The following is a 24,562-nucleotide window of genomic DNA, read 5'->3' as shown; positions in this document are numbered from 1 at the left end:
CAGCGGGGTCACCCCCGCCTCGGGGGGGACAGTCCCCACGAGCCCCCTTCACCCCTCCTGGCACTGCCGGGGGGACTGGGGCACCTCGGGATGGTGACATGGGACCACTATGGGACACCGCCGGTCCCCAAAGCAAGGGGGACAAGGTGGCTTTGTCCCACCTGTGGCGCGGGGGCCACCGAGACTCGTTAAATAACAGCAGCTTGTCCAGAGCACAATTAAATACGAGAACGAAGGTGAGTCCTTAAATTAACCGCTGGCTGGAGCGGGGGGACACAGTGGGGACATCTCGGGGGTCACAGACACTGGGGGAAGCGCAGGGGGGTGGCGGGAGTGCCCGGGGGGGTCGCGGTGCCCGGTGCCTCCGTGGGGGCTGGGGGTCTCGCTTTGGGGGACTCCAGGCTGCTGAGCCCCGAGTCCTTGTCACGGCAGGGGCCCAGGGCCACCTCCCGCCCCCGCGGCTCCTTCCACTCGTTGAAGTTGAGGTCCTTGAGGCCACCGGGTGCCACCACCACCGTGTGGCGCCGCCAGCTGCTCTTCTTGCGGCGGCTCTCGGGGGATCGGGCCCGCCGCAGCCGCACCCCCATGTCATCGGCCGAGGATCGGAGCCGCTGCCGGAGCTGCTCCCGCAGCGAGGGCCGGCCCGGGGGGACGGGGTCGTCCCCACCCGGGGGTGCTGGGGTGTCACCGGCCGGCCGGGGCCGCCCCATCTTCCTGCGGGCCAGCGTGTCACACTGGATCAGGTGGTGGGAGTTGAAGGAGGGGCGGCCCGTGGGGGTCTTGTCCTCGTCCCCGGTCCCCCCATCCACCTGCCGGCTCTCGGTGTCCGTCTCCATGTGGCTGAGCTCGCTGCGCTCGTCATCCGCCTCGTCCCCGCGGCTCCCGGCCACCGAGGGCCCCTCGGAGCAGAGGCTGCGGTCCATGGTGGACATGGTGGAGTAGCCGGACACGATGGAGCGAGCGTCGGGCGCGGGATCCAACGCGGCACCCCCAGGCTCCAGGGAGCTCTCCCGCTCCACCGCGGTGGGGTTGGGGGCCGCCGGATCGGTGCCAGTGCTGTGGGGGGCTGGTGGGGTGGCCACGGTCCCCTTGTCCTCCTGCTCACGGCTCGGAGTGTCCCTGCGCTCCGCATCATCATCGGTGCTGCTCCCGACACCTTCGGCCTCTCTCTTCTTCCTCCTCTTGCGGGCGGCGGCCGAGACGAAGGGGATGGCGAGGAGCTCCCGGTGCGGCGGCACCTTCCGCGACGGCCACGTGCCCTGGGAAAACGGTGACACCAGAGTCAGGGATGGCGGTGCCAGGGTTGGGGACAGGCTCTGTGTCCCCCCCAGCCATCATCGTGTCCCTCCCTGCCACCCCCCAGACTGACACCCTCTTACCTTTGGTTTGGCAGAGCCGCTGCGAGTCAAGCCTGTAAAGCAGAGCAAAGAGGGGGGGTCAGTCAGGCCCTGCGTGGGGGGGGTGTGCTGGGGAGGGGGTTTGGTGGGTAGAGCTGGGGGGATGCTGCTCTGTTCCCCAAAAGCAGGATGGGGACATGCCGGGGCCATCAGACGGGCTGGCTCCTGTCTGGGACGTCAACACCGAGTGGGCTCGTGTGCTGGCAGCTGTAGGAAGGGCTGGGGGGCTGGGGGGGTCTGGTGGTGAATGGGGGTCCCGGGAGAGTGGGGGGGCTCTGGTGGTGCAGAGGTGGCCCTGGCACTGCTCAATTGCTGCAGAGCCCCACAGGGAGGGGTGGGGACAAGGAGGGGACACACAGGCACACACAGCTGGGACACACAGCCAGGATGCCAGCAGCTGGACCACAACCCCCCCACGGCCATGGGGCACAGAGGGGACTGGGCCTGGGCACGGTGCTGCCACCATCATGTCACTGAGATGGGGCACAGGGACCTGGCTCAATGTCACATCCAGCCTTGGAGCGGGATCTGGGACAGGCTGGGACTCACTGGGAGCATTAGGGGACACACGGGGACACGGGGGTTACAGGCAGCCCTGGCTCTGCTGCCATGGTGTGAATGACAAGGACAAAACAACAGACACCTCCTCCCACCCCGCACGCCCAGGATGGGGTTAGCAGCTGCTGACGACGAGAGAGGGGGAGGCAGAAAGGGGGTGCTGACCCCCCCGGGGCATTGGGACCCCCCAAAACCCCGGGATTTGTGTGCGCCCAGGTCACCCAGCGCCCATCCCTGCTGGGAGGTACCACCCACAGCCCAAATGCCACTGGCCAACGATGTGGGAGAACAAGGATTTGGGGCTCCCCAGGTCTCAGCCGCCCTTTGTGACACTGGGGACCCTGGGGACAGTGTCTGGGCAGGACAGAATCCCCTCCCGCTGTCCCCCCTGCTCCCGCTCTCTCGTGGTCACCGGAGGGGTTAGTGCGTGAGCAATGCACCCGGGGTGGACACTGTACCCGCTCTAGCTCTCGAGGAGATCCGCTGGAGGAGGAGGAGGAGGAGGAGGAGGAAGAGGACAGCACAGAGAAGTTCAAGGAAAGAACGTAAGAAATCAGTCGAACATCAAAAGGCTCCCGGTCTCCGGGTTGGCAGCGTGGGGGTGAGCATAGGTGGGGGTCCCGCGGGTGGCTGGGGGACAAGGAGCAGCCACCAGAGAGGAGGTGACGGAGGAGAGTGGGGAGGGGGCTCCCGTGTCACCCTTGGTGGGGACATCCCCATTTTCCAGTGACAAGGATGCTGGGATGTCCCAGTTTGCCACAGCCCAGCACTGCAGCAGTGTTTGGGGGGGACGCAGCAGCTGGAGGGGCGCCCTGGGGTGCCAGGACAGGGGGAAACGGTGCCGTGGGCGCTGCTCCTCACCTGCGGCATCGCCGGGCGCCGCGGTCCTGCCGATGTTGGGGAGCAGGTACTCGATGTTGGGCACGGACTGAGCCTCCTTCTCATCCACGGGGGTCTGACGGGGGGGACACAGCGGTCAGGGGGCTGCTGATGGCACCTCAGGGCCCAACTGGGGCTCTGTGTGTCACCCCTGCCGCACAGTGAGACCCCCTAGGGGACAGGACTCACCTTCTCGCCCTTGTCCTCTTTGTCACTGAAGAACCAGTCTGACTGTGGGGGGAGACAGGTGTGTCAGGGATGAGGGCTCAGCACGGGCAGGGGTCACCGTCCCCTGGGTGCCATCAGCCCCCTCCTCCCGCCGCCAGTGCCACTCACATGCTGGATGAGGGTCTCCACGATCTTATAGCGGTCGGGCATGTGCGTCACCATGTCGGTCATGTTGTCCTCGGACGTGCGCACCAGCGTGGGGCCGAACACCAGCGCCAGGTTTCGGGGCTCCATCTGCAACCAGAGCAAGGGTTGGTGCCTGTGGTCACCCCTCACTCCATCAGGCACCATCTCCCTTCCCAACCCACCACAATCACAAAATCATTTGGGTTGGAAAAGCCCCTCAAGATCATGGAGTCCAACCATAACCCACCCCTGGCACTGCCCTATGTCCTGAGAACCTCATGTCCGTCTGTCCAACCCTCCAGGGATGGTGACTCCAGCACTGCCCTGGGCAGCCTGTTCCAATGCCCCACAGCCCTTTGGGGAAGAAATTGTTCCCCAGATCCAATTGGGGCCTGTCTGGCCTTGGGATGGACAGACGGACAGACAGTACCTTGTTTTTCTCCGAGTGGTCCGCGATGGTCTTCAGGTGACCCACCAGGAACTTGAGTGTCTCATAGTAGTGACCTGGCAGGTCCCGGATCTGCGGGGAGGCACCAGGTCAGCTCTCTGCTCACCCACATCAGTCCCCAAGTGGGGGCCCAGGGTTGTCCCCATGTCCCTACCAGCTTCCTCAGCGTCCTCATCCTCTCACTGGCATCCTCGATCCGGTTCGCCTCAATGAAGTCGTTGTATTTATCTGGAAGTGGAACAAGGGGAGGTCAGAATGGGGCAGGGGGCACCCCCTGGGGACAGGGACCCCCGGATGCACCAGCCAGAGACACTGTGGTGCTGGTGGGGTCCCACGGGCACAGGGCACAGCAGGACGAGGACAAGAGCTGGCACTGGGGACTCAGAGGGGTCTGCAGAGCTCCCTGCCACCTTGGGTGAGCACTGGATCATTCTGTCACAGGGTCTGGGGACGTGTCCCCAGTGCAGGGACAGGTGGGATGGGCTGCTGGTATCAGCCACCAACATGTGGCCATCAGCACAGGGACACCTGTGACACTGTGGGGACCCCAGGTGACACAGCGACTCACCATCGGTGAAGAGAGGCTCGGGCAGCTTTCGGAAGAAGGATTTCAAGAGGCTGCTGATGACGTTCAGGTCCTGCCACCGCTGCGGGGGACAGAAGAGGCTGCTCAAAGGAACCACCCCGGGCACCCACTGGAGATGGTCCCCAAGCCAGGGGGGTCCCAGGCCACCGACACCGAGAGGGACACCAGCACCACTGCGGCTGTGGGAATGGCAGGGCGGCTGTGCCCACCCTGCATCGGGCAAGGGAAGCCCTGTGCTGGTGTCACCACAAGGGGACACAAATGTGTCCCCAGGCTGCCACCTACACTGCTGCCGCCAACCGCTAGGCGGCCCTGCCACTCCAGGGAAGGTGACAGCGATGGAGACAGCGAGGAAGATCGTGTTGGTGACAGGGATGGTGATGATGGAGACAGGGATGGTGACAGAGCCAGGTACAACAGCCTCAAGAGCATCCAAAAGGCACGGGGACAGGGATGGGGACAGGGACATGTCCTCACCTCGTCCTGCAGGTTGATCTCGGTGGCCCCCTTGTTGAGCTGCTCCTGCAGGCTGGACACCACGGCGTTGTTCCCGGGGACGCGGTAGATGCCCATGTACTCCAGCCCTCGGTCCTCCACCACCTTGCAGCAAGCTTCCACGATCAGGGGGACGTTCTGCGGGGACAGGGAGCGGGTGACAGGGCTGCCAGGGCCATGTGGGGTGTCTCCAGGGGCTGGCGCTGCCACCAGGGCTGTACCTTGTTGTCCAGGGCAGGCTGACAGTCCTCCAGCCTCACCCCGAAGGCTCTGGGGGCAGATTTCTTGTTCTTCTTCATGATGTTAATACCCCACGGGGCTTTTTGGGAGCTACTCTCATCTGGGGAGGAAACAAACCCACAGAATCATTTGCTAACGAGTCGAGACAAATGCGAGAGCATCCCTGCTGCCCTGTGGGGATGAGCGCGATGGCAGCGCTGGGAAAAGGTCCCCCCCCCTCTTTGCAAAGTCCCTGGGTAGGACTCACCTTTCGTGACAGCCACATCCTGCCTGGGGGACCAGGGTGCGCTGGTTCCCGTCTGCTTCAGGAACTCGGCTCGGATCCCCAGCCCGCGGGAGCCCTTGGGCGAGGAATCGGGTTTGGTGCCCGCGGGGCTGCGGGGAGAGCGGGGGGCTCAGGAGGCGCACGGCTGGGGCACCAGCCCCGTGCAAAACCTCCCATTAACACCAGCATCTCTCCCGGGCTGCCCAGCATCCTGGGGCTGCACCCCACACTGGGTACCGGGGGCTCCTGGGGGACACTGAGCCCCTTTAACCCTTTGCTCAGTGACTGTTTGGCTGAACCAGACCCCCCAGCCCCCTGAGGGAAGCGGGGTGCCGCTGGCACTGCCCCATCACCGGAGCTGCTGCCTTTGCTCCATCACTTGAAAATGGAGGTGAATAAAGCGCTGGGGGGTCTCGGTGCCCGCCGCCCCCCGGTCCGTACCTCACTTTCCGGTAGTCATTTAACTTCTTGTTGATAAGCGCTTGGCTGGCAAAACCGGGGTCCTGGGGGGGCAGAGAGAAGAGGGGAAGGGAGAGCTTGAGCAGCGTGGCCACCAGTGGCCCCAGGCAAGTCCATGCTCTGTCGGGCACCGCGCAGGGCCGGCAGGACCAGACAGGATCCCCGCTGCCCCGAACCAGCCGCCGCGGTGTCCATGGCTCCTTGCCGCGGTGCGGGGGGTCCGAGCCGGCCGCAGAGGCTCAAGGACAAGCACGTCCCCCCATGGCACGCACGGCTCTGTCTGCCCACGCCGGCACACCCGCGGCACCACACAGCATCCGAAAACACGCGCCCATCCCTGCGGGACGCTGCCCACACGGTCCTGCCCAGCGGCACCGCAGCCACAGTGGGTGCCCAAACAGCTCCACATGCTCCAACCTGGCGACAGCTTCCCTGTGCCGGTGCTGCCGGCTACGCCAATTCCCTGGCACCCTCCAGTGCCACAGAGAACCAGAAACCGCTCCAAGCTCAACGCACCCTCCAGGGCCGGAGCCTGCCACAACCCTGGCACGATTGCTGCAACCAAACAAGGCCACCATGGCCATCCCAGCACCACGGGGAGACGGCACGCAGCCAGCCCAGTACCAGCACAACCAGCACAGCACCGGCACATCCAGCCTGGCAGATCATCCTTCGCTGGAGCCCGTGGCCCCGGGGGAGCAGCTCTCCCCATCTCAGACCCGAGCAGCTCATTGCACAGAGCACGGCTGCCTGGCGAGGGCTCAGCCCTGACCCAGCGCCAGCCCCGCGCAGACACCACGCGTGACACTCGCAGGGATCCCCCTGACAAATCTCTCTCCATCAGACACAACAACCGCGGCAGAGCCACGCGCGCTCCTCTCCCATCAAACGCCGCCGGCCGATCCGGCACCGACCCTGCCAGGAAGCACCGGTGCGGCACATGGAGAACCGTGCCGCCAAACAACCTGGTACAGCACATGGAGAACTGTGCCACCGAGCACCCCGGTACAGCACACAGAGAGCCGTGCCACCGAACACCCCAGAGCCGCATTCTTCTTGGACACAGCGACGACCGCGAGTCCCTGTGCACCCCTGGGAGCACGGCAGGGGACCGGCGAGCCCCACTGCGCCCGGCTGCGCAGGAGCCGGCCGTGGCCTTTGGGGAAGCAGCACAAGGCAAAGAGCCGGAGAGAGCCGAGGCGGTTAGTGCCGGGAGAGCCAGAGGCAGCCGGGAGCCCCATGTGGCTCTCACCTCGCCCTCGGCCTTGCTGTTCTCCCTGATGACTTTGATCCAGGCCAGCATGTCTTCCCGATCCTCTGCCTGAAAGAGATATTCACAGAAGTCAGCGGTCGTCAGGCGGAAGACGTGCTTCCTCTTGGTCTCGCTGTAGGAGATGTCCACCAGGCACGCTCGGATGCTGATCGGCGGCTCCTCCTCACCTGGGGCCGGGGCGCAGGTCACCGCCTCCCGCCTGTCCTTGCACAGGTACAGCGAGTGGGTGCGCAGCACGGCGAAGACGCGCTTCCACTGCCGGATGCCTCCACCGACCTTCTGCGGGGAGAAGGGACGGGGCACGGGGCTCAGGGATGCTCACGGACCTCAGGGATGGTACACGGGGCTCAGGGATGCTCATGGACCTCAGGGATGGTACACGGGGTTCAGGGATGCTCATGGACGGTACATGGGGCTCAGGGATGCTCATGGACCTCAGGGATGGGACATGGGGCTCAGGGATGCCCAAGGACCTCAGGGATGAGACACAGGGCTCAGGGATGCTCGAGGACCTCAGGGATGGGACACAGGGCTCAGGGATGCTCAAGGACCTCAGGGATGGGTCACAGGGCTCAGGGATGCTCAAGGACCTCAGGGATGGGACACAGGGCTCAGGGATGCTCATGGACCTCAGAGATGGGGCAGGGCCCTCAGGGATGGGACACAGGGCTCAGAGTTAGGACCCCAGGGATGGGACACAGGGCTTAGGGATGGGACACAGACCCCAGGGATGCTCATGGCGGGGAGCATCCACATCACCGGCCAGGCTCAGTGCTCAGAGATGCTCATGGTGAGGAGTATCCACAGCATTGGGTGGGTTTTGCGGGGGACACCCGCCTACCTTCCCCTTTTTGGTGAGGATCTGCTTGCAGTGGAGCCAGCCCTCCTTCCTCACGGCGCTGAACGGGACGTCCGAGAGGTCGGAGGTTGAGTGTCTTTTAGAACGGGCGTCTTCGGACGTGCCAAGGCTGTCCAGAGACTGCGGGAGGGACCGGAGGGCACGGGTGGGACGATGCCATCAGCATCACCTCACTGCCAGTGCCCCAGCCAGGCAGAGCAACCCCCGGGTTGGGGGGCACCCCCAGGACCCCACAACATCTCACAACGCTCACCCCATCAGTGAAGAAGCTCCTCAGCATGCGGAGGCTGGGGACCCGGCTGGGCATCCTCCTGGGGGGGACAGCAGCCCCCGTGAGCGGGGTGGCAGGGACAGGGGCTATGCGGTGAGGGGACTGGGAGCAGAGGGGGGTCCAGCCCTACCTGAGGATCTTCCCCTCATCCCGAAATGCGTTCAGACCGTCGTCGCAGGACTTGGAGCGCTCGGTGGTGATGGCCAGGAGGTAGGAGGAGCGGCGCCCAGCCCTGATGCTGCCTGGGGGTGGGGACACGGGTAAAGCACACGCTGCTCAGCTCTGGGGCTGGGGGGGCTGCTCCTGCCCATCCTCCATCCCCGCAGACCCCCTGTCCGAGCCCCTCCAGCACTTACTGCAGTCCTGGGAGTAGTGGCGGCTCAGGGCGAAGGCAAAGGTGGGCGAAGGGGGGCTGGTGGCGACAGCGGGGGCCGAGTTCATGGCACTGGAGACCACCGAGGAGGCAGGGACATGCTTGGCCTTCAGGTCGATGCTGGGGCTGGTGGGTTCATCTGGGGTGGGGGGAACAACATTGTAGGAGGGGTTGGGACAGGACATGGGGACTAAGTCCCTGCCGGGACCACCCCTGGTGCTTTTTGGTGGGTTTGCAGGTGTCTGGGATAGAGGACACACTCCTGTCCCCCCAGCAAAGCCAAAGCATCAGCCTCCCCCATCCTCTCCGTCCCCAGCATGGGACTTGCCAACCCCCGTCCTGGAGCAGCCGCCCCTGAGCCCCCCGACTCACCGATGAAGGGGATGGATGCCAGGGAGTCCTCAGGAGCCGCTAACGGAGCCACGTGCCGGCCTGTCCGCTCGGCCACCAGCCCTGTCCCCTTTGCCAGCAGCCGGGGGGGGGTCACAAATGTCCGTCTCCTTCATCCCCTCGGGGAAGACAAAGTTCATCTGCCGCAGGGGGGGCGGCATCTTGCGTCCCGTGGGCGGCTTCTGCCGCAAAACCACCTCTTCCCTCCGCTCCTCGGGCTGCTCGGGCGCCCGGCTGCTCTCCGGCCGCTGCTCCCGGGGCGCGCTGGGGGACCGGCTGGGGACCGGTGGCTGGTGGCACGGCGGGGACCACCCTCTCCGGCCGCGGTGAGATGCTGAAGGTGGGGAGGCCACCGAAAGCCGGGTCGCGGAAGGACAGGGCATGCAGCAGCCCGGTGCGGCGCTGGAAGGACGGGCTGTAGCTGCGGTACCCTATGTATCCGGAATCGTCGGCGCTCGGCAGGTTGGGATGCGACGGGTGCTTCTGCACGGGCGCCGGCTCCCGCGAGGAGGAGGAGGAAGGCGTGAAGGAGCCGTGCGGGACGGGGTGGGCAGCGGCGGTGCCGGGGGCCCGGCAGCCCCTCTCGGGCGGCCAGGCGGAGCGGTCCAGGCGGGCGGCGAGCAGAGCGCCGGGCTCCAGAGCCTCCATGGAGCGCCCGCAGCGGCCCAGGTGATGGTGGGAGCGGGCGCGGGGCGCCCAGCCCTCGCGGGGGGGCTGCAGCAGGGTGTCGTGCGAGGCGCTGTGTGGCCACCCCCGGGGGGTCGCTCCCGAGCCCCCCAGGCGGTCCTGCGACACGCTGCGGTGCCGGGGGGGCATGGCGTGCCGCCGCTCCTCCGAGGAGCTGCGCCGCGGCTCCTGGCTGCAGAACCAGTGGGACAGAGCCTGCTGGCATTCCTGGCGGCCCGGCACCCTGCCTGCCGTGTCCCGGGGGGGGCCCGACAGCCCCCCCACACCCTCCTTGAAGCCGCAGTGAGTCCGGTGCTCCTGGAGATGCTTGGGGTAGCAGGCTGGGGGGACCCCATAGCGGTCGGGCAGCGAGGATGCGACTGAGGATGCGACATTGCCGGGGCAGCCGGTGCGGGAGAAGGAGCCGGGGGGGCCATGGGGGGCGGTGGAGCGTGGGGGGGGCCCCCCGGGTGGCGGCTGGTCGGGGTGGTGTGCGGGGCTGCCCCCCCCATCGCTGCGGGTGCTGGCGAGCGCGGCGGGGCCAAGTGGGGACGAGAGGGTGCGGGGGTCCAGCGGCTGGCCCGGGGGGGGCTCGGCGCCCCGTGTCTGGAAGGGGTAGGTCTTGCGCGGGTAGCAGATGGGGGGGGGCTCGGGGATGCTCTGTGCCCCCCCAGAGTACGGCTCATTGCCCTTCAGGTAGGCATCCTGTGAATACGCCTGTGGGGGAACAAGGGGGTCAGGGTGTGGGATCCGGAGCCAAAAGGCAGGTGTGGGGGGTGCTGCCCACACCCCCCAACAAACCCCCCATCAGAGTGAGCTGGGCAGGGCTGCAGCCCCCCCACATCCCACTTTCCTATGGGGCACCCCCAGCACTGAGAAATGCCGCCCCCCTCTTCTCTCCCCTTCTTCCAAAATACCCCGGCATGGCCCCATCTCCCTTCTCACTTTTCACTGGTGCCTCTGACTCCACACCCGGCGGATCCTCAGAACCCAGGACGGGCACAGACGTGTGACCCCCGCTTTGCTGGGGCACTAAGGCCCCCCCAGCCTCATGGGAGCGAGTGCCCAGGGTGGGGAGCCAGAGCAACTCACCCTCCAGCTGTGCCAATGATTCCCCCCCCAAAAAACAGGGGCTACATCCCCCAATCCTTCCTGTCGTGGCCCCTAAAGTTCATCTGTTTCTGCACCCTTTGCTGCTCCAGGGATGCTGCTCAGTCCCCAAATGTCCCCAAGTGTCCCCAGCAATATAGGCCACCCCCACTCAAGGCACGGGAGGAGCGTGGGCCGTGACAGAGCAGCCCCCCAGGTTTGGGGGGGGCAGAAACGCCAGGACAGCCACACTGGGGGACCCTGGGCGCAGCCCTGTCCCCAGCACACTCACCAGCTGGAGGATGTCCTCGTCCTTGGGCATGATGGCGAGCTCCAGCACATCGTCACTGCAGGGACAGGGGACAGGGAGGTCAGTCCCTGCCTGTCCCCAGCAAGGAGATGAACGTCCCTGTCCCCAGCGACAGTCACAGTGTGTCACCGCCTGCCCCTGCTCCCCTGCGGCACCGTTGCCTGCGAGCGCCCAAGTGACTCACAGCTCCTGCCAGCCCTGGTGACAGCCAGGGGAAAGTGCCTGCTGTGACATGTCCCCTTCATGTCCCTTCCCCGCACTGGGGACTCACCTGTTCTGGATCAGCGCGATGACCTGCGAGTAGGTTTTCCCGATGATGCTCTCGCCATTTACCTTGACCAGCCGGTCCCCTACGGAGCAGGGGGAGAAGACAGTGTCACCGCAGGTGAGTGGGGACGTGGTGGCACTTAGCTGTCCCTGCAGTGGCTCACAGCGGGGTTTGAACACGGCCAGGGGCAGAGTCAGGTCCTATGGGGACCTCAAAGCCAACCCAACCCATGGGGTCCCCAACTCTGCTCTGCGGGATGAGAGAGCAGGGAGACGGGGGACAAGAAAAGAGATAATGCAAGATAAAGAGGAGAACAAGCAGGAGAGACCCTGGCAGAGCATCACGTGTGTCCCCAAGCAGCCTGGACCCCCCCTGGCCCCCAGCTCCCCCATGTCCCTGCTCACCGGTGCGCAGCCCAGCCTGGTGAGCCGGCCCGTCCTCCCGCACGCTCTTCACAAAGATGGTGTCCATGGGCTCCAGGCGGCTCCGGGGGGGACCTGCTGCCCAGGGACAGAGGGTCAGGGACACAGCTGGGACCGCCCCATGGCAAGAAGCACGTTTGTCCCCTCATGGTGCCCACCTCGTGTCCCCAAGCCCCTCCACCCGCACTCAGGACCTGCAGAGCATCAGTGCTGCTCTGGGCAAACCCCCCTCAGGTCACCCCATGTCCCCCCCGGTGCGGCTGCAGCCACCATCCTTTGCAAGAACAAATGTCACCAGGTGCTGCAAAAAACCTGAGGGTTGGGGGGTGGTGGATGGATGGTGACAACAAGGGACGCTGAACCCCCGGGGGCCTCCTGGAGCGAGGCCAGTTTTGCCCCCCGCGCCCTGACGGGCACTGGGTGACAGGTCTGGCTGTTGTCACCTGCATCCAGCCCGGCCCCCGGGGACAGCAGCCCCGGCGCCTCATCATGCTGCCGGCGTGACAATCCGTCCTGACACCTTCACATTCGCTCACGTCACCATCAGCTGCCGGCAGGGCTGTGTCCCTGTCCCCAAACACCCCATGCGGGGACACCACAGCTTTGGGACAAACCCCCTTGGGCGTGAGGTCCAGCAAACATCCCAAGGGCTTTGGGGACACCAAGCCTGTCTGCCATGCCAAGTGCCACCAAAGCATCGCGCTGCTTCACCGTCAGCTGATACTTTGGGCCGTGGTGTCAGCAGAGATGGTGACAATGTCCCCACACACCCACTGAGACCTGTGACACCCCCTGTGCCCACCGATCAGGCAGTGACACCCCCTGTGTGGGGGTCCCCATCGCGGCACAGCGCTGGTGCTCACCTGCTCGGTTCCCATTCTCCTCCTCCTGCTGAGAGAAGAGAGAAAAAACTACTTAATTGGGTGGCTGAGCCATGGCAGCCGTGGCAGGGGGACCGGGAGGGGACAGGGAAGGGACCAGGAGGGGACCAGGACGGGGTTGGAGGGTGCCAGCCCCACCAAGGCTCTGGAAGGACGTGCGTGTCCCTCTGGCCTCCGCCACCCCGGCTAAAATTACCTCCTGACACCGGATCCACCAGGACCCACCACCCCAGAGGGTTTGTCACCCCACCTGGTGGGGGGACACGAATTCGGCTCCAGCCAAGGGGTTTCACCAGCCCCCAGTGGGCTCAGGGCAGCGGGGACAAGACTCGATGTCTCCAGGGCAGGCAGGTCCCTCCAGGGTGCTGGGAAGGGACTTGTCTGCACCCCAGTGTGACAGGGGGACATTCCCAGCAATGAGGAAGAGGAGGGGGCTGAAGGCATCTCGGGGGCAGGAAGGAAAAGCCACATCCCATGGCCTTGGTACATGAGGGGCTGCTGCAGTGTCCCAGCAGGAGTGTGGGGACATTGAGGATCCTGGGGACATGGACTCCAGCCCATCCCTGCCCCTCCTCACCCTGCGGCACCCAGAGCCCTTCCCAGCCCGCGGGGCAGCCCAGGGCTGGGTGCGGCGGTGCCGGAGCGCGGCAAGGTGAGCGCGATGCTGCCGTCACGCTCCCCGCTGAGTCAACCCCACCGAAACTCAGCCCCCGGACCTGGCTGCCCGCCGGCACCCACGGGTGCTGCGCCCGCCGCGCCCTGCGCCGCCGGCCTCGGCTCCGCCGGCTGCCGCGAGCGATTCCCAACCCTTTCCCAAGAGCATCTGCAGCTCCCGGCGCTGATCCGGCTCCTTCCCACGCGGTCCCGGTGACCCCGCCCTGGCGGGGCTCAGCCTGGTGCCATGGGGCACGATCGGTCCCTCGCTCCTGGGGGGCGGCTGAGGGATGTGGGGGGCTCAGCTGGGGAACAGGAGGATGGGGGGAGACCAGCCCCAGGCACCCCAACATGGATGGTCCACTCCATGGCTCCCTAGACCCCCTTGCGCACGCCCAGCATCCTGCACCCACCCACAGCGCCTTGGAGCCCTGTGGGTGCCCACAGCCCCCCCAGCTCCCAGCCCTACCTTGCTGGTGGAGTGTATCGCTGACTCGGGGGGGTAGACGATGAAGTGGCGGAGGGTGAAGCCGAACCCCCCCTGCGAGCTCTTCCGCAGCACCAGCGTCTTGAGGCCCACCCAGGGGAAAGTGCCCTCGGGGGGCACGTTGGCGTTTGGGGACACCCCATCTCTCCGGCCCGGCGTTGGCTGTGGGGAGCGAGGAGGAAGACGTCACTTCTGGGGTGGGAGGTGTAGGTGGTCAGAACCCCCCCACCAGCCCCCTAAAATCTGAGATCTGCCCAAAAATGCTGCTCCGCCCTCCTCCCAGCTGAAATTCCAGCCCCCCCACCAGCATCCCCTGGGACTCCTCACACGGGACCTTTTGGGAGAAGATGAATGGAAATGAAATAAGAAAAAGAATAAAAGAAAGGGAGAGGGAAATGAGCTGTGCCTGGGGGTCTGGATGAGACCCAGCAGGAGGAGAGATGGGGGAGCTGGGGACAAAAGGTCGGTCCCCTTCCGATGATGCCACGGTGACAACCTTGGGCAAGCGGCGGGATGAGCGATGCTGCCCAGGGCAGGGACCTGGCACCGGCCGGGCTCTGGCAGGGGTCAATGCCGCGAGCAACAGATGGGACAGAGGGACAGGAGGGACAGAGGGACGTGGCTCCATCCTGGTGTCTGGAGGGGGAGCGGGGCTGCGGTGAAGCCGGAGCAGCCACCGGCATCTCACGTCATCAGGATGGACAGCAGAGTCCTGCCACCTCAGCAAGGCTTGGGGGGGTTTAGCACAGCCCCAGCGAGCAATGTGGCTGCACATCTGGCTGCACATCTGTCTGTGAACATCTGCAGCCCCACAGTCCTGCCCAGTGCCCCGGCAGCACCAAACTCTGCTAAAAACCGGAGAAACCGGCAACTTGGGAGCAGGCAGGGACAGGCAGGAAGGGACCCGCCGGGATCCTGCCCGTGTGGCATCTCCAGTGGAGTCGGCCCATCCCGGGGCGAGGGTGTTAAAATTCAGGCACTGTATGGGTGGAAACGCTGGATGGGGAGCGGGGAGGGGACAGGGGACACACAAAGGGACAAGGCACAAAAAGCCTTTGTCTGTGGCTGTGCTGAGCTGGGCCTTTTTGCTGCCGGGGGGTGAATCTGATGGCAGTTTGGGGGGGGGTGCCCATGCCGGCACGTCCCGCATGGGGTCCCGTCCTTATGAAAATGGGAGTCCCATTCCCCTAGTAACAGTGTCCCCATGGTGAGGGCGCAGCTATGGCACCATATCCCTGGCACAGCACCCATCGACCTGCTCCATCACCACCCAGGGGGGGTACAAGCGCTTTGTGTGCTCACAGCCACCCCAAAACACACAAAGAGTCGCGATGCCCCAAATCCTCACGCACTTGAGCCAAGAAACCCCACTACCAGCACCACATGGGGGGCAAAGAGCCCCTAAACACTCTCCCCATGACGCAAAACCAGATGGCAATGGGCGCCCTGCGGTCCCTTGGGGACCCCCCCCCCATCCCTTTGCCTCAGGGGACAGGAGCGTCCCGGCGCCTGTCCCCATCTGCGCCCTCCATTGTGTCGCCCGCAGGCTCGCCGGATTATTTTTAAGCTGACAGCTGAATGTGCCCCGTTGATTTTAACCGGCATCGACAAGCCCTCGGAGAAGGGAGGATCGGTGGAGGCAGCACCCGACCCGCAGGGATGGGGACGTGTCCCTTGTGTCACGGGCGCGCCGGAGCCGTGGCCACGGCTCCGGCGCGCCCGTGACACAAGGGACACGTCCCCCAGTTGTGGTGGTCCCGCTGTGGGCTCACACATTTGTCCCCAGCACCCCATCCCCTTCTCCATCACGAGGTCCTCGCCACCCACCAAAAATGTCACTGTGCCACCATGGGGACACAGGTAGATCTCTCCACTGTCTCATTCCTGCAGAGCAAAAGGGTCTTTTCCCTCCTGGGGGACAGGATTTGTGTTGTCCCCCCCGCCAGGTGCATCTCCAACACTGCAAGAGCCTGGACCCCTGACCCAGCACTGGAGGGGACAAAGGGGACAACACACGCCTGACCCGGCACTGGAGGGGACAAAGGGGACAACACACCGCTGTGACACCCCCAGCACTGCCCCCAAACCCCCCCTGCACACAGGAGCCCCCACATCCCCTGCAGAGCATCAAAGCATCCCACCCCCGCATCCCATGCAAAGCATCCCCCCGAAACCGCGACACCCAGCATTCGGCTCTCACCCGGCGGCACTTGTCGGAGCGGGGGGCCAGGCGGGGGGCCAGGGGCCAGCGCTGCTCCGGGGGGGGCCCAGCGTGGCGGTGCAGGGTGCTGAGCCGGAGGCAGCGGGGCTCGGGGGAGCTGCAGTCCACCCCCACGGCGCGTTCCCAGCGCCAACCCGCTCGCTCCACGCTCCACAGCCCCCTCCTCACCACCGCCACCGCGCTGGGGGCCGGGGGGGGACCCCGCAGCGGCCGCCGGGACCCCCGCGCCCCTCCGCCTGCGCTCTGCTCCACCATGGGTGTCCGGGTCCGGCGAGTGCGGCGCAGCGGGGTGGGCGCTCAGCCATGGGCTCACAGCCCCCTCCACCGGTTCAGCCCCCCAGCTGCCGGGGGGGCCGTGGGGCTGGCAGTGGTTGGCATGGGGGGCAGCGCTGGGGGCTCCCAGCCCGGCGAGGCTGCACACGGACACGCTCGATCAAGCCGCTTGTGCACACCCCGGCGAGAAACGCGGTGAGACGGGCGGCAGCTGCACCCCAGCCGGCTGCTGGGGGATGGAGGGATGGACAGAGGGAGGGTGGGACAGACGGAGGGTGGGATGGATGGATGGATGGATGGATAGAAGGATGGATGGAGGGACAGAGGGTGGGTGGGATGGAGGGATGGACAGAGGGTGGGATGGATGGATGGATGGATAGAGGGTAGGATGGATGGATAGATGGACAGAGGGTAGAATAGAGGGTGGGACAGATGGATGGAGGGACAGACAGAGGGTGGAACAGTGTGATGGATGGAGGGCGGGACAGATAGAGGGACGGACAGAGGGTGGGACAGACGGAGAGCGGGTGGCCCCCCCTGCTCGCAGTGTCACTTTGCCTGGACTTTCTCCTTTCTTTCTTTCTTTCTTCTTTTTTTCCAATCCTCCCCCTTCTTCCTCCACCACCCCGGGCAGCATCCCACCCTCTCCGCTTCCTCCTCCCCTCCTCCGGGCCCCTTCCTTCCTTCCTCCGCTCGCTCTCCGCAGGGCACCGGGCGATGCTGGGGACAGGGAGGGGACACAGCCTGGGGGTGCGGCCAGTGTATCCCCCCCCGCGACTTGCTCAGGAGACGAATCACCACCCGCCAAAACATGGGAAAAACAGGGAAAACGGCGGCACCCCGGTGAGCCCCGCTCAGGGGTTCTGGGTGGGCAGCGTCCCCCTGCCCGCCCCCCAAAACACTGCCCGTCCCTGTCCCCACACAACGGTCCCCTCCGCATTCCTGCCGTGCTGGACGCCGATGAGCGGCACATGCGGCCACGTCGGGGAAATGCCGGGGAAATGCCGGGGAAATGCCGGGGAAATGCCGGGCATTGCTGGGATTGCAGCCCCGGGGCCGCCCCGTGTGCCGCAGCCCCCCCAGCACCTCTGCCCCCCACCGCCCCACCAGCAGGACCAGTTCACCAGGACCAGTTCACCAGTCCGATGCCACACATTCACTCCCTGCAGCCACCAGCTGTGCTGGCACCGACGGGACGGTCCCCAGGGAGCGATGCCACACAGCCCCCGTGTGTCGCGGCAGCACCGCGGCGTTCGGCACGTCCCCAGCATCCACCCTGCCCAAGGTGCCACAGCTCTGTCCCAAAACAGCCCTAGGGGGCTGGCTCGACTGGCTTGGTGGCAGCTGTGTCCCCAGGGACATCCCAGCGCACCTCGTGACACCGTCCCAGTGCCTCTGAGGGGACAAACTGGGACGGGGAGACGTGGGAGCCAAATCCCTGCCACTGCCTTCCCCCGGGGCCACCTCAGCGTCACCCGCGGTGTGTGCCAGCGCTGTCCCATGGCAGCAGCCCTGGGGACAGGCATGTCCCAGCAGGCAGAGCCGCCCGGGCAGCGCAGCGGGGCTGGCACAGCTGTCGGTGCCCAGGGGGGCTTCGCTTTCCTGCAGAATGGGGGGAGACACAACCTGCGGTGGGGGGGCTGGCATGGCCCAGGGTGCCGGTGACACCAGCAACCTCGGGGACAGCGAGTCTCATCCTGTCACCTCCACCTTTCCCAGCAGCACTGAGCAAGTGGCAGGAGCTGCCCCAGCAGCCTGGGGGGACAGGGGGTGGCTGGAGAAGGGGTCCCCAGCCCCATGGGGTGTCAAGGGGAAGACGGGCCCCGGGATTGTTCCCAAAGCGGGAAAGGTCAGGCGGCGTTGGCGAGGGCAGATTCCACCGCGAGGAATGCGAGCGCGCCTGGCCGCCCTCCAACAGCCCTGCTGTTGTGCACAGGAGTGTCCTAAATCCGCAGCCAAACAGGAGCGAGGGGGCCGGCGGCGCTCCCGGCATGCACCGCCACCGCGCAGGCGTGGGGACACGGGGACACGCGGCCACACGGGATGCAGGGCCCTCTGCCGGCACCCCCAAACCTGCTGGGGAAACTGAGGCACGAGGGGGGCCGTGCCAAGGCAGCGCTGCCTTTACCAGCAATCGTGTACCGATGTCACCCCATGGCGGCTGCTCCCAGAGCTCTCCCGCCATGGTGACACCCCCAGTGGTCTCAGCTGGGGGGTGACACCCCCACACCATGTCCTGGCCCCCAGGGGTCCCTGCCAGCGGGGCCATCGCAGCCCCTGGCAAGCGGCGAGGATAACGTCACACTGGGCAGAGGGACAGAGGGACAGGCAGCTGTTGGTACTGCCACCACCACAGCATCCCAGGCTTGTCCCCAACCTCCCTCCTCCGGTACCGTGTTCCCTGCGGGAAGGAGGTTTCTCCATCACGGAGCCGGCAAGGCCAGGGGGGGACAACCACTAATCCCCCCCGACCAGCAAGCTGAGATTAAGGTCAGAAAAATGAGGTTTTAATAGGATTTTCAGGGAGGAGAAAGCCATGTGGAGACAATAAGCCGTTTCCAGCCCTTATACGGCAAAACCGCTGCTGCTCCCACCTGCAGCAGGTCCCAGTGGGGACAGGGTGTCCCACCTGTGTCCCCTGGTCCCAGCCAGCATTCGGGGGGACAGCACCCCGAGGGGAGCAGAGACCGATGCTCAGCAGCAGGCAGGGGCTGCCTGCACCCCCCGCACCCCGGGCAGAGCGGGGATGTGGGGACCCGGCCCGGGGGACGCGGTGGCAGTTTAACGGGGCGCAGCATCGCGGTGACAGCATTGGGCAGCGCGCCCGGCCGTGCCCCCACCCTCGGGATTACCGCCCCGCAGGAGAAAGCATTTTAATTCTCTTTAACACAAACCAGGGCGGAGGAGCTTTGCAGCTCAGAAGGGATTTGGGGGGAGCACTCGCTTGCACACAGCCCGTGCGTGTCCCCCTGTCCCCTGGGACACCCTGTGTCCCCTGGGGAGCCAGGGACAGGAGCAGCCACACCTCGGGATGGAGAGAAACCCTCCAGGTTCCTCCCAATAACCCACATTAGAGTCACCTGCCCGGCTGGAGACCCCCACCCACATCCCCATCACCCAAAGGAGGGAGGTGACACTGCCCAGGTGACACCAAGGTGACACTGAGCCAAGCGCCAAAGTGAAGCAAAGCCACAGGAGGAGCCGCAAAGTGGCTCCTTGACATTCCCCCCGCTCCGTTTTGGGTGTTAACACGGGGAAGGAAATTGCCGTGTTCCTTCCCAACGCCAACATTTATCTCAACAGCGTCCCCTTCGCAGCCCCGGTGTCACCCCAGCGGGGTCACCGCTTGGCTTTGTCCCCTCCCAGCCGCATCATGACCAAACTGAGCTCCCTCCTGGCAGCTCCATGACAGGGACACCAGCCCTGGTGACACGGGACTCTCATTCCTGCCCAGCCCAGGGGTCACCAGTGCCACGCGGAGAGAAATTTGGGAACAGGGCCAGAGAGCTTTGTCCCCTCTCCTGACCTTGTGTCACCAGGCTGCCACCCCGGAGCCACCGTGGCTCCCCGGCCACACCGGCATCCCCGGTCGGGCAGGATCACCCTGGTCACAGCCATGCCAGTAACCGCGACACATCCCGATGCCACCGCATCGATGCGAGCGTGTCCACGTGGCTCCTGCCCACGCTGCCGCCTCACGTGCCACCCACGCTCACAGCCTCACGTCACGATACCGGGGCAGGACACGGCTTTGGCTTTACCATCCCCAACACCCAGCACCACGCTCTGCCCCTGAATGCCCAACAGAGCCCGGTACCCACAGGGACAGACCCCCAGGGCTGGGGGGAGCTCGTGGCTCCCCAGTGATGTATCCCAGGGTGGCTGGTGGGGAATTTGGGGACACCATGTCCCCTGTTAATACAGCAGCTCTCTCTGGCGCTGACGGTGCCACCATCCCGCGGCAAAGCCCGTGGCCTCATCCCACATCCCCTGCACCCCTTGCCCTGGGACCCCAACCCGTGTGGCTCATCCCCAACACGTGGGGAAGGTGGCTCCGAGGAGGGGACAAGGGCTGGGGACACACAGCAGAGCTGGGAAACACCAACCCAGAGCAGCATCGACGAGTTTTGCCTCCCAGCCCATGGCAAATGGGACTGGGAGCTCAGTGCCTTCATCCCCAGCTCCTCCTCCTCATTCTCTGCCCCGGCCTAAAACCGGCGTTATCAGCAGCGAGCCCTAGAAAAGTAACAGGATTCCGTTTCCTGTTTTTCCCATGGAAACCCTCAAATAGAAGCTGGCCTCATTATGGCAATTTTTTGGGTCTCTTTCTTTTTTTTCCAGCCCAGCTAACAATGAGCCATTTCCTCCGGCGGCTCCGAGAGGCACCTTGCGCTCAGCTCCTGCTTCTCCGCAGCGGAAAGTCCTTATGGGGGAGGCTGGGGGGCTGCCCGTGCCCCCAGCCCCTGCCCCGCTCACGGCCGGGTGGGCGATGCTGGGATGGGGGCAGCACAATTGCCAAATCCCGCATCCCTTGCTGGGCGCTGACAATAAGGAACCGAGCAGGGTCCTGAGCCCCCTCCGGCCACAGTGAGGACAGGAGGTGGCTTTGGGGATGCGGATTTGGGGACAGTTGTGCTCCTGCAGCACTTCCAGCACAGACACCTTAAGCTTGTTCCTGAAATTAGGAGCAGCCCAACATTTTTCCGCATCCAAAAGCAAGAGGGCCAGCCCACGTCCCATCACCTCCCTGTCCCCACACCTGGGGACATCAGCGTCCCACACCAGTCACCGCCAGCCCCGGCGGGGACCACACGTCACCCCGAAAGCGCTGGCACCGCAGCCCAGCCCCCCCCCCCGCCAGCTCACACGGCAGAAAAAAGAGCCCACTATGTGCCACAATAGCGCGATTGTCCTCCGGAGCCACCGCGCTCCGTCCCACCCGCCCCGGGGTGCCCCACGCGCTCAGCCCATCAAGGGACCCACTGTTGCCACCGAGGTGGCTGGGGGGGTCTGGGGGTGCTACCCATGGGGGGCTCCCAGAACCCCGGTATTCTCCCACCTGGGAAATCAATCTGCTCCGGGCACTGGGGACCCCCCAGCAGAGCCCAAACCTGTTGGGGACGTGGCGATTCCCACCACGGCGGCGGCACCGACCGCGACGCCGCGGGTCTTGCGACACGCAGCCGCGTCGGCAGAGGCCGGAGAAGGCAATTAAGAGAAGAACTTAATGAAATCCTGGGGATAAGCAGCTGCGGCAAAGGAGTCAACCGCTCCGGGTGCTTTGAGCCAGCGCCGTGGCCAGGAGGTTGGCGGCAAGTTTAAAGCCGGGTTTAAAGCAGGTTTTGGGCCGGGTTTTCGGGAGCGGGCGGCAGGCGCAGCTTGCACGGCCGGCCCCGCCGCTCGCGGCCCAGAGGCAGCCAGGTCGATATTTTCCAACTTGAGAGCTTAAAATAGGTCATGTATCTCCATTCCTTTTTAAAATCAGGTCTTGCTGCCTGCCGAAGACAAACTTGGTTTATTAATGGGACGGCACCGACTTGAAACCTAATCTCGTTGGGTTTTTTTTTCCCCATTTAATGAGAATAAAAGGCGGTCCCCAGGGCTCGGTGGCTTCCCAGCACGACCCCCCGTCCCAATGTGTTTTCTCCTAGCAAGTGGCTCCGCATGAACTGGGGACAGTCCCCAGTTGGTGGCTCCAAGTGCCCTGGGACCCCTCACCAGGGGTACACAAGCCACCCCCCCCCACAAAAAGAGACGGGTCACCAGATGTCCCCTCCCACAGAGACCACGGTCCCCAAGCCCTAAATAACACCCGGTGGCGGTTCCTTGGCAGATGACGGTGACCAGGCAGCACTGGTGGGGGGATCGGAACACATCACCCAGCAGTGTCACCCCCCCGGCACCAGCGGCGAGTGGCAGAGTCACCGCACGTAACCCACAGCAAGGTTAAAACCTTGGTGGCGGTGGGGACGGGGCCCTCGGCGTGACCGGGGAGCCGCGGCTCCCGAAAGGCGCGCGGTGGCCAGCGGGACCGGCGTGGCACGGCACCGCGTGCCCCAGCCCGCCGCGTTCCGCGCTTGCGAGGCAGGATTGCGGCAGCGGCCGCGAGCACAGGCTTTTCCTGTCTTTCAAGTTCAGGGTTCAGAAAGAAAGAACAAAAAGAAAAGGCATGAAGAAACTCAATTTGCCAAGCAGGGCCGGTAAATAGGGACGGAGGCAGCGGCCACGTGGGGACGAGGGCAGTGGCCACCGGCCAAAGGGTTGGGGACGGTGGGGCACGGCCCCTGCCACGCAGCCCCAGGGCGGCCGGCGGGCGGGATTTCTGCTTACACGGCACAAAATCCTCGCTAGAGGATTGCGAAGCGTCTTCCTCACCACCGTCCTCCCCGGGGGAGGCAGCGGGGGGTTAAACAAACCCTCCCGAGTCCCCCAGTGCCACATGTCACCCAGCAAACAGAGCAAAGCCCCCAAATCAATGCGCTTCCCCCCAGAAGAGCACGTTTCAGCCCAAAATGCAGCAGAAGAGCAGATCTCGAGAGGCTTCAACCCCCACCTCCAAAAATCCAACCCCCAGCGCTCAGCGGTACAGAGTAAGCATTGAGGAATCTGAAGAGAAACCATGATTAATGCTCAGCCGCTGGGACGAGCAGCACTCCTCATATCTGAACCATTTCGCACACCCCAATTAATCCTTTGAGGCCGGTTATTAGCCCCATGGCCGGGCCGGGGAAGCTGAGTTCAAATAACCAGGAACTGAGGAACAGAGGCCGAATTCAGCTCTGGGGCGAGGACGTGCAACCTCTGCTCAAATTAGCCGGCGCTGTGCCAGCCCGACACCGCGGCCCATGTCCCCACCTCGGCGTGTCCCCCACCACCGGATCCCAGCCCCAGGTCCCCCAGCATCATCCCCACGCCAGGCATTTGCCGGGATTTGGCACAAAATGGGCAGGAAATGAGGTTTTAGGCTGGGCACCGTGCCGCTCCCAGGGGAGACGGGAATCGCCCCAGTAACTCCAGTTCGGCACGGTTGGGCGACGCCGATGCCCATGGCACGGGAGCAGCATCCGCAGCGTGGTGCTGCAAATACCCGCGCTGCTTCGAGGCCGAGGGGCCAGACGTGACCTCGAGGGTCTATGGGGACACTGAGGGGACATCGCCCGGTGCCGGGAGCTGGCAGACCTGGCGCAGCCGGAGCCACGAGCCCAGCCGGGAGTTTCGGAGGAAACCCGCGTGGGCGTCTGCGGGTCTGGTTCCGGAGAAGGGGAAGCCCAGCTCCAGTGTTGGATCCAGGCACCTCAGCCCTGCCGCGCTGCCACCATGTCACCCTGGCTGGGCACCGGGGACAAGCCATCGCAGCCAGCGCTGCCCGTGACATGCAGGGGACGACCGGACCCCTCCGGCCCCGCTGTCCCCAACCCCAGGGTGCCAGATCTGTCCTGGTCCCGGGTTGCCTGTGATTCCCTCCAGCATTGCCCAACAACCTGCCAGACCACGGCACCACTGCCAGTACCCTCAGTCCCCGTTCCCCACATCCCCAGTATCTCCCAGTTCTCCCAGTCCCTAGTTCCCCGAGCCCACCGCCTCCCCAGTCCACCCAGTATCCCCCAGTGCTGCTCACCGCGGGGGTGGATGGCGGGATCCCGACCAGGCAGAAGGCGATCCCATTCATCGGGGCGCGGCGACCGGGCTCGGCTCGGTCCGGCCCGGCTTAGCAAGGCTCGGCTCAGCAGGGCGCGGCTCAGCTCAGCGCGGCTTAGCTCGGATCAACCTAATAAGGCGCAGCCCGGTGCGGTTGGGCCCGGCCCGGCCCGGCCCCGCACGGTCCGGTCCGGCTGGGCTCGGCTCGGTTGGGTTCGGCTCGGGCTGGGCCGGTCCCGGTCGCGGCTCCGCCTCCTCCGGGACCCGCGGCGGCGGGCGGGGGCGGGAGCGGGCGGGGCCGGGAACGGCCCGCCCCGGCGGGAGGGACCGCGGGGCTGCGCGGCCGCGCCGGCACCGGGATGAGCAGAGCGGGGACAACCGGGCACCAGGATCGGCAGGGGACAGCCCGGGACCGGCACCGGGCGAGGGACAGACAGGGACAGGGGTGGGACACACAGGGACCGGGACATCCCAAAACCAGGAAAGGGATGGGAATGGGACACTCGGGGACCAGGACCGGGACATCCCCAAAACAGGACAGGGATGGACAGGGGACATCCAGGGACATCTCAAAACCAGGACAGGGATGGGACATCCAGGAACCAGGTTAGGGATGGGACATCCAGGGATGAGTAGGGGACACCCAGAGACCAGGACAGGGATGGACAGGAGACGTTCAGGATAGGATAAGTCAGGACAGAAGGACGTGGACCAGAGACCGAACTGGCCAGGGCACACACAGAGGGAGTGGGTGGGGGGACCACAGGACAGGGACAGCTGGACAGGGACCGGCAGGGCGAGCCAAG

At 65.4% G+C, this 24,562-nt stretch overlaps 1 protein-coding gene across 1 annotated transcript; it reads right to left on the bottom strand.

The window, feature by feature from the left end:
• Positions 1-296: 296 nt before the first annotated feature.
• On the bottom strand, positions 297-13,783 carry ARHGAP23 (Rho GTPase activating protein 23; the record flags this gene model as incomplete). The annotated part of the gene is given in 25 exon segments (XM_080360041.1): positions 297-1,259; positions 1,380-1,411; positions 2,817-2,910; positions 3,024-3,065; positions 3,171-3,296; positions 3,619-3,708; positions 3,791-3,864; positions 4,205-4,283; positions 4,700-4,855; positions 4,939-5,057; positions 5,205-5,332; positions 5,664-5,725; positions 6,934-7,233; positions 7,796-7,933; positions 8,067-8,124; positions 8,215-8,326; positions 8,441-8,596; positions 8,830-8,902; positions 8,904-9,116; positions 9,118-10,230; positions 10,895-10,949; positions 11,184-11,262; positions 11,585-11,677; positions 12,466-12,490; positions 13,607-13,783. Coding segments are annotated over 23 exon segments (4,329 nt in total). The 5' UTR covers positions 11,652-11,677; positions 12,466-12,490; positions 13,607-13,783.
• Between the last annotated feature and the right edge of the window lie 10,779 nt (positions 13,784-24,562).

Source organism: Nesoenas mayeri, assembly GCF_963082525.1.
Source record: "Nesoenas mayeri genome assembly, chromosome: 26".
NCBI lineage: Eukaryota > Metazoa > Chordata > Aves > Columbiformes > Columbidae > Nesoenas > Nesoenas mayeri.
The sequence above is the reverse complement of the archived record's forward strand: the minus strand, read 5'-3'. Positions and strand labels throughout refer to the sequence as shown.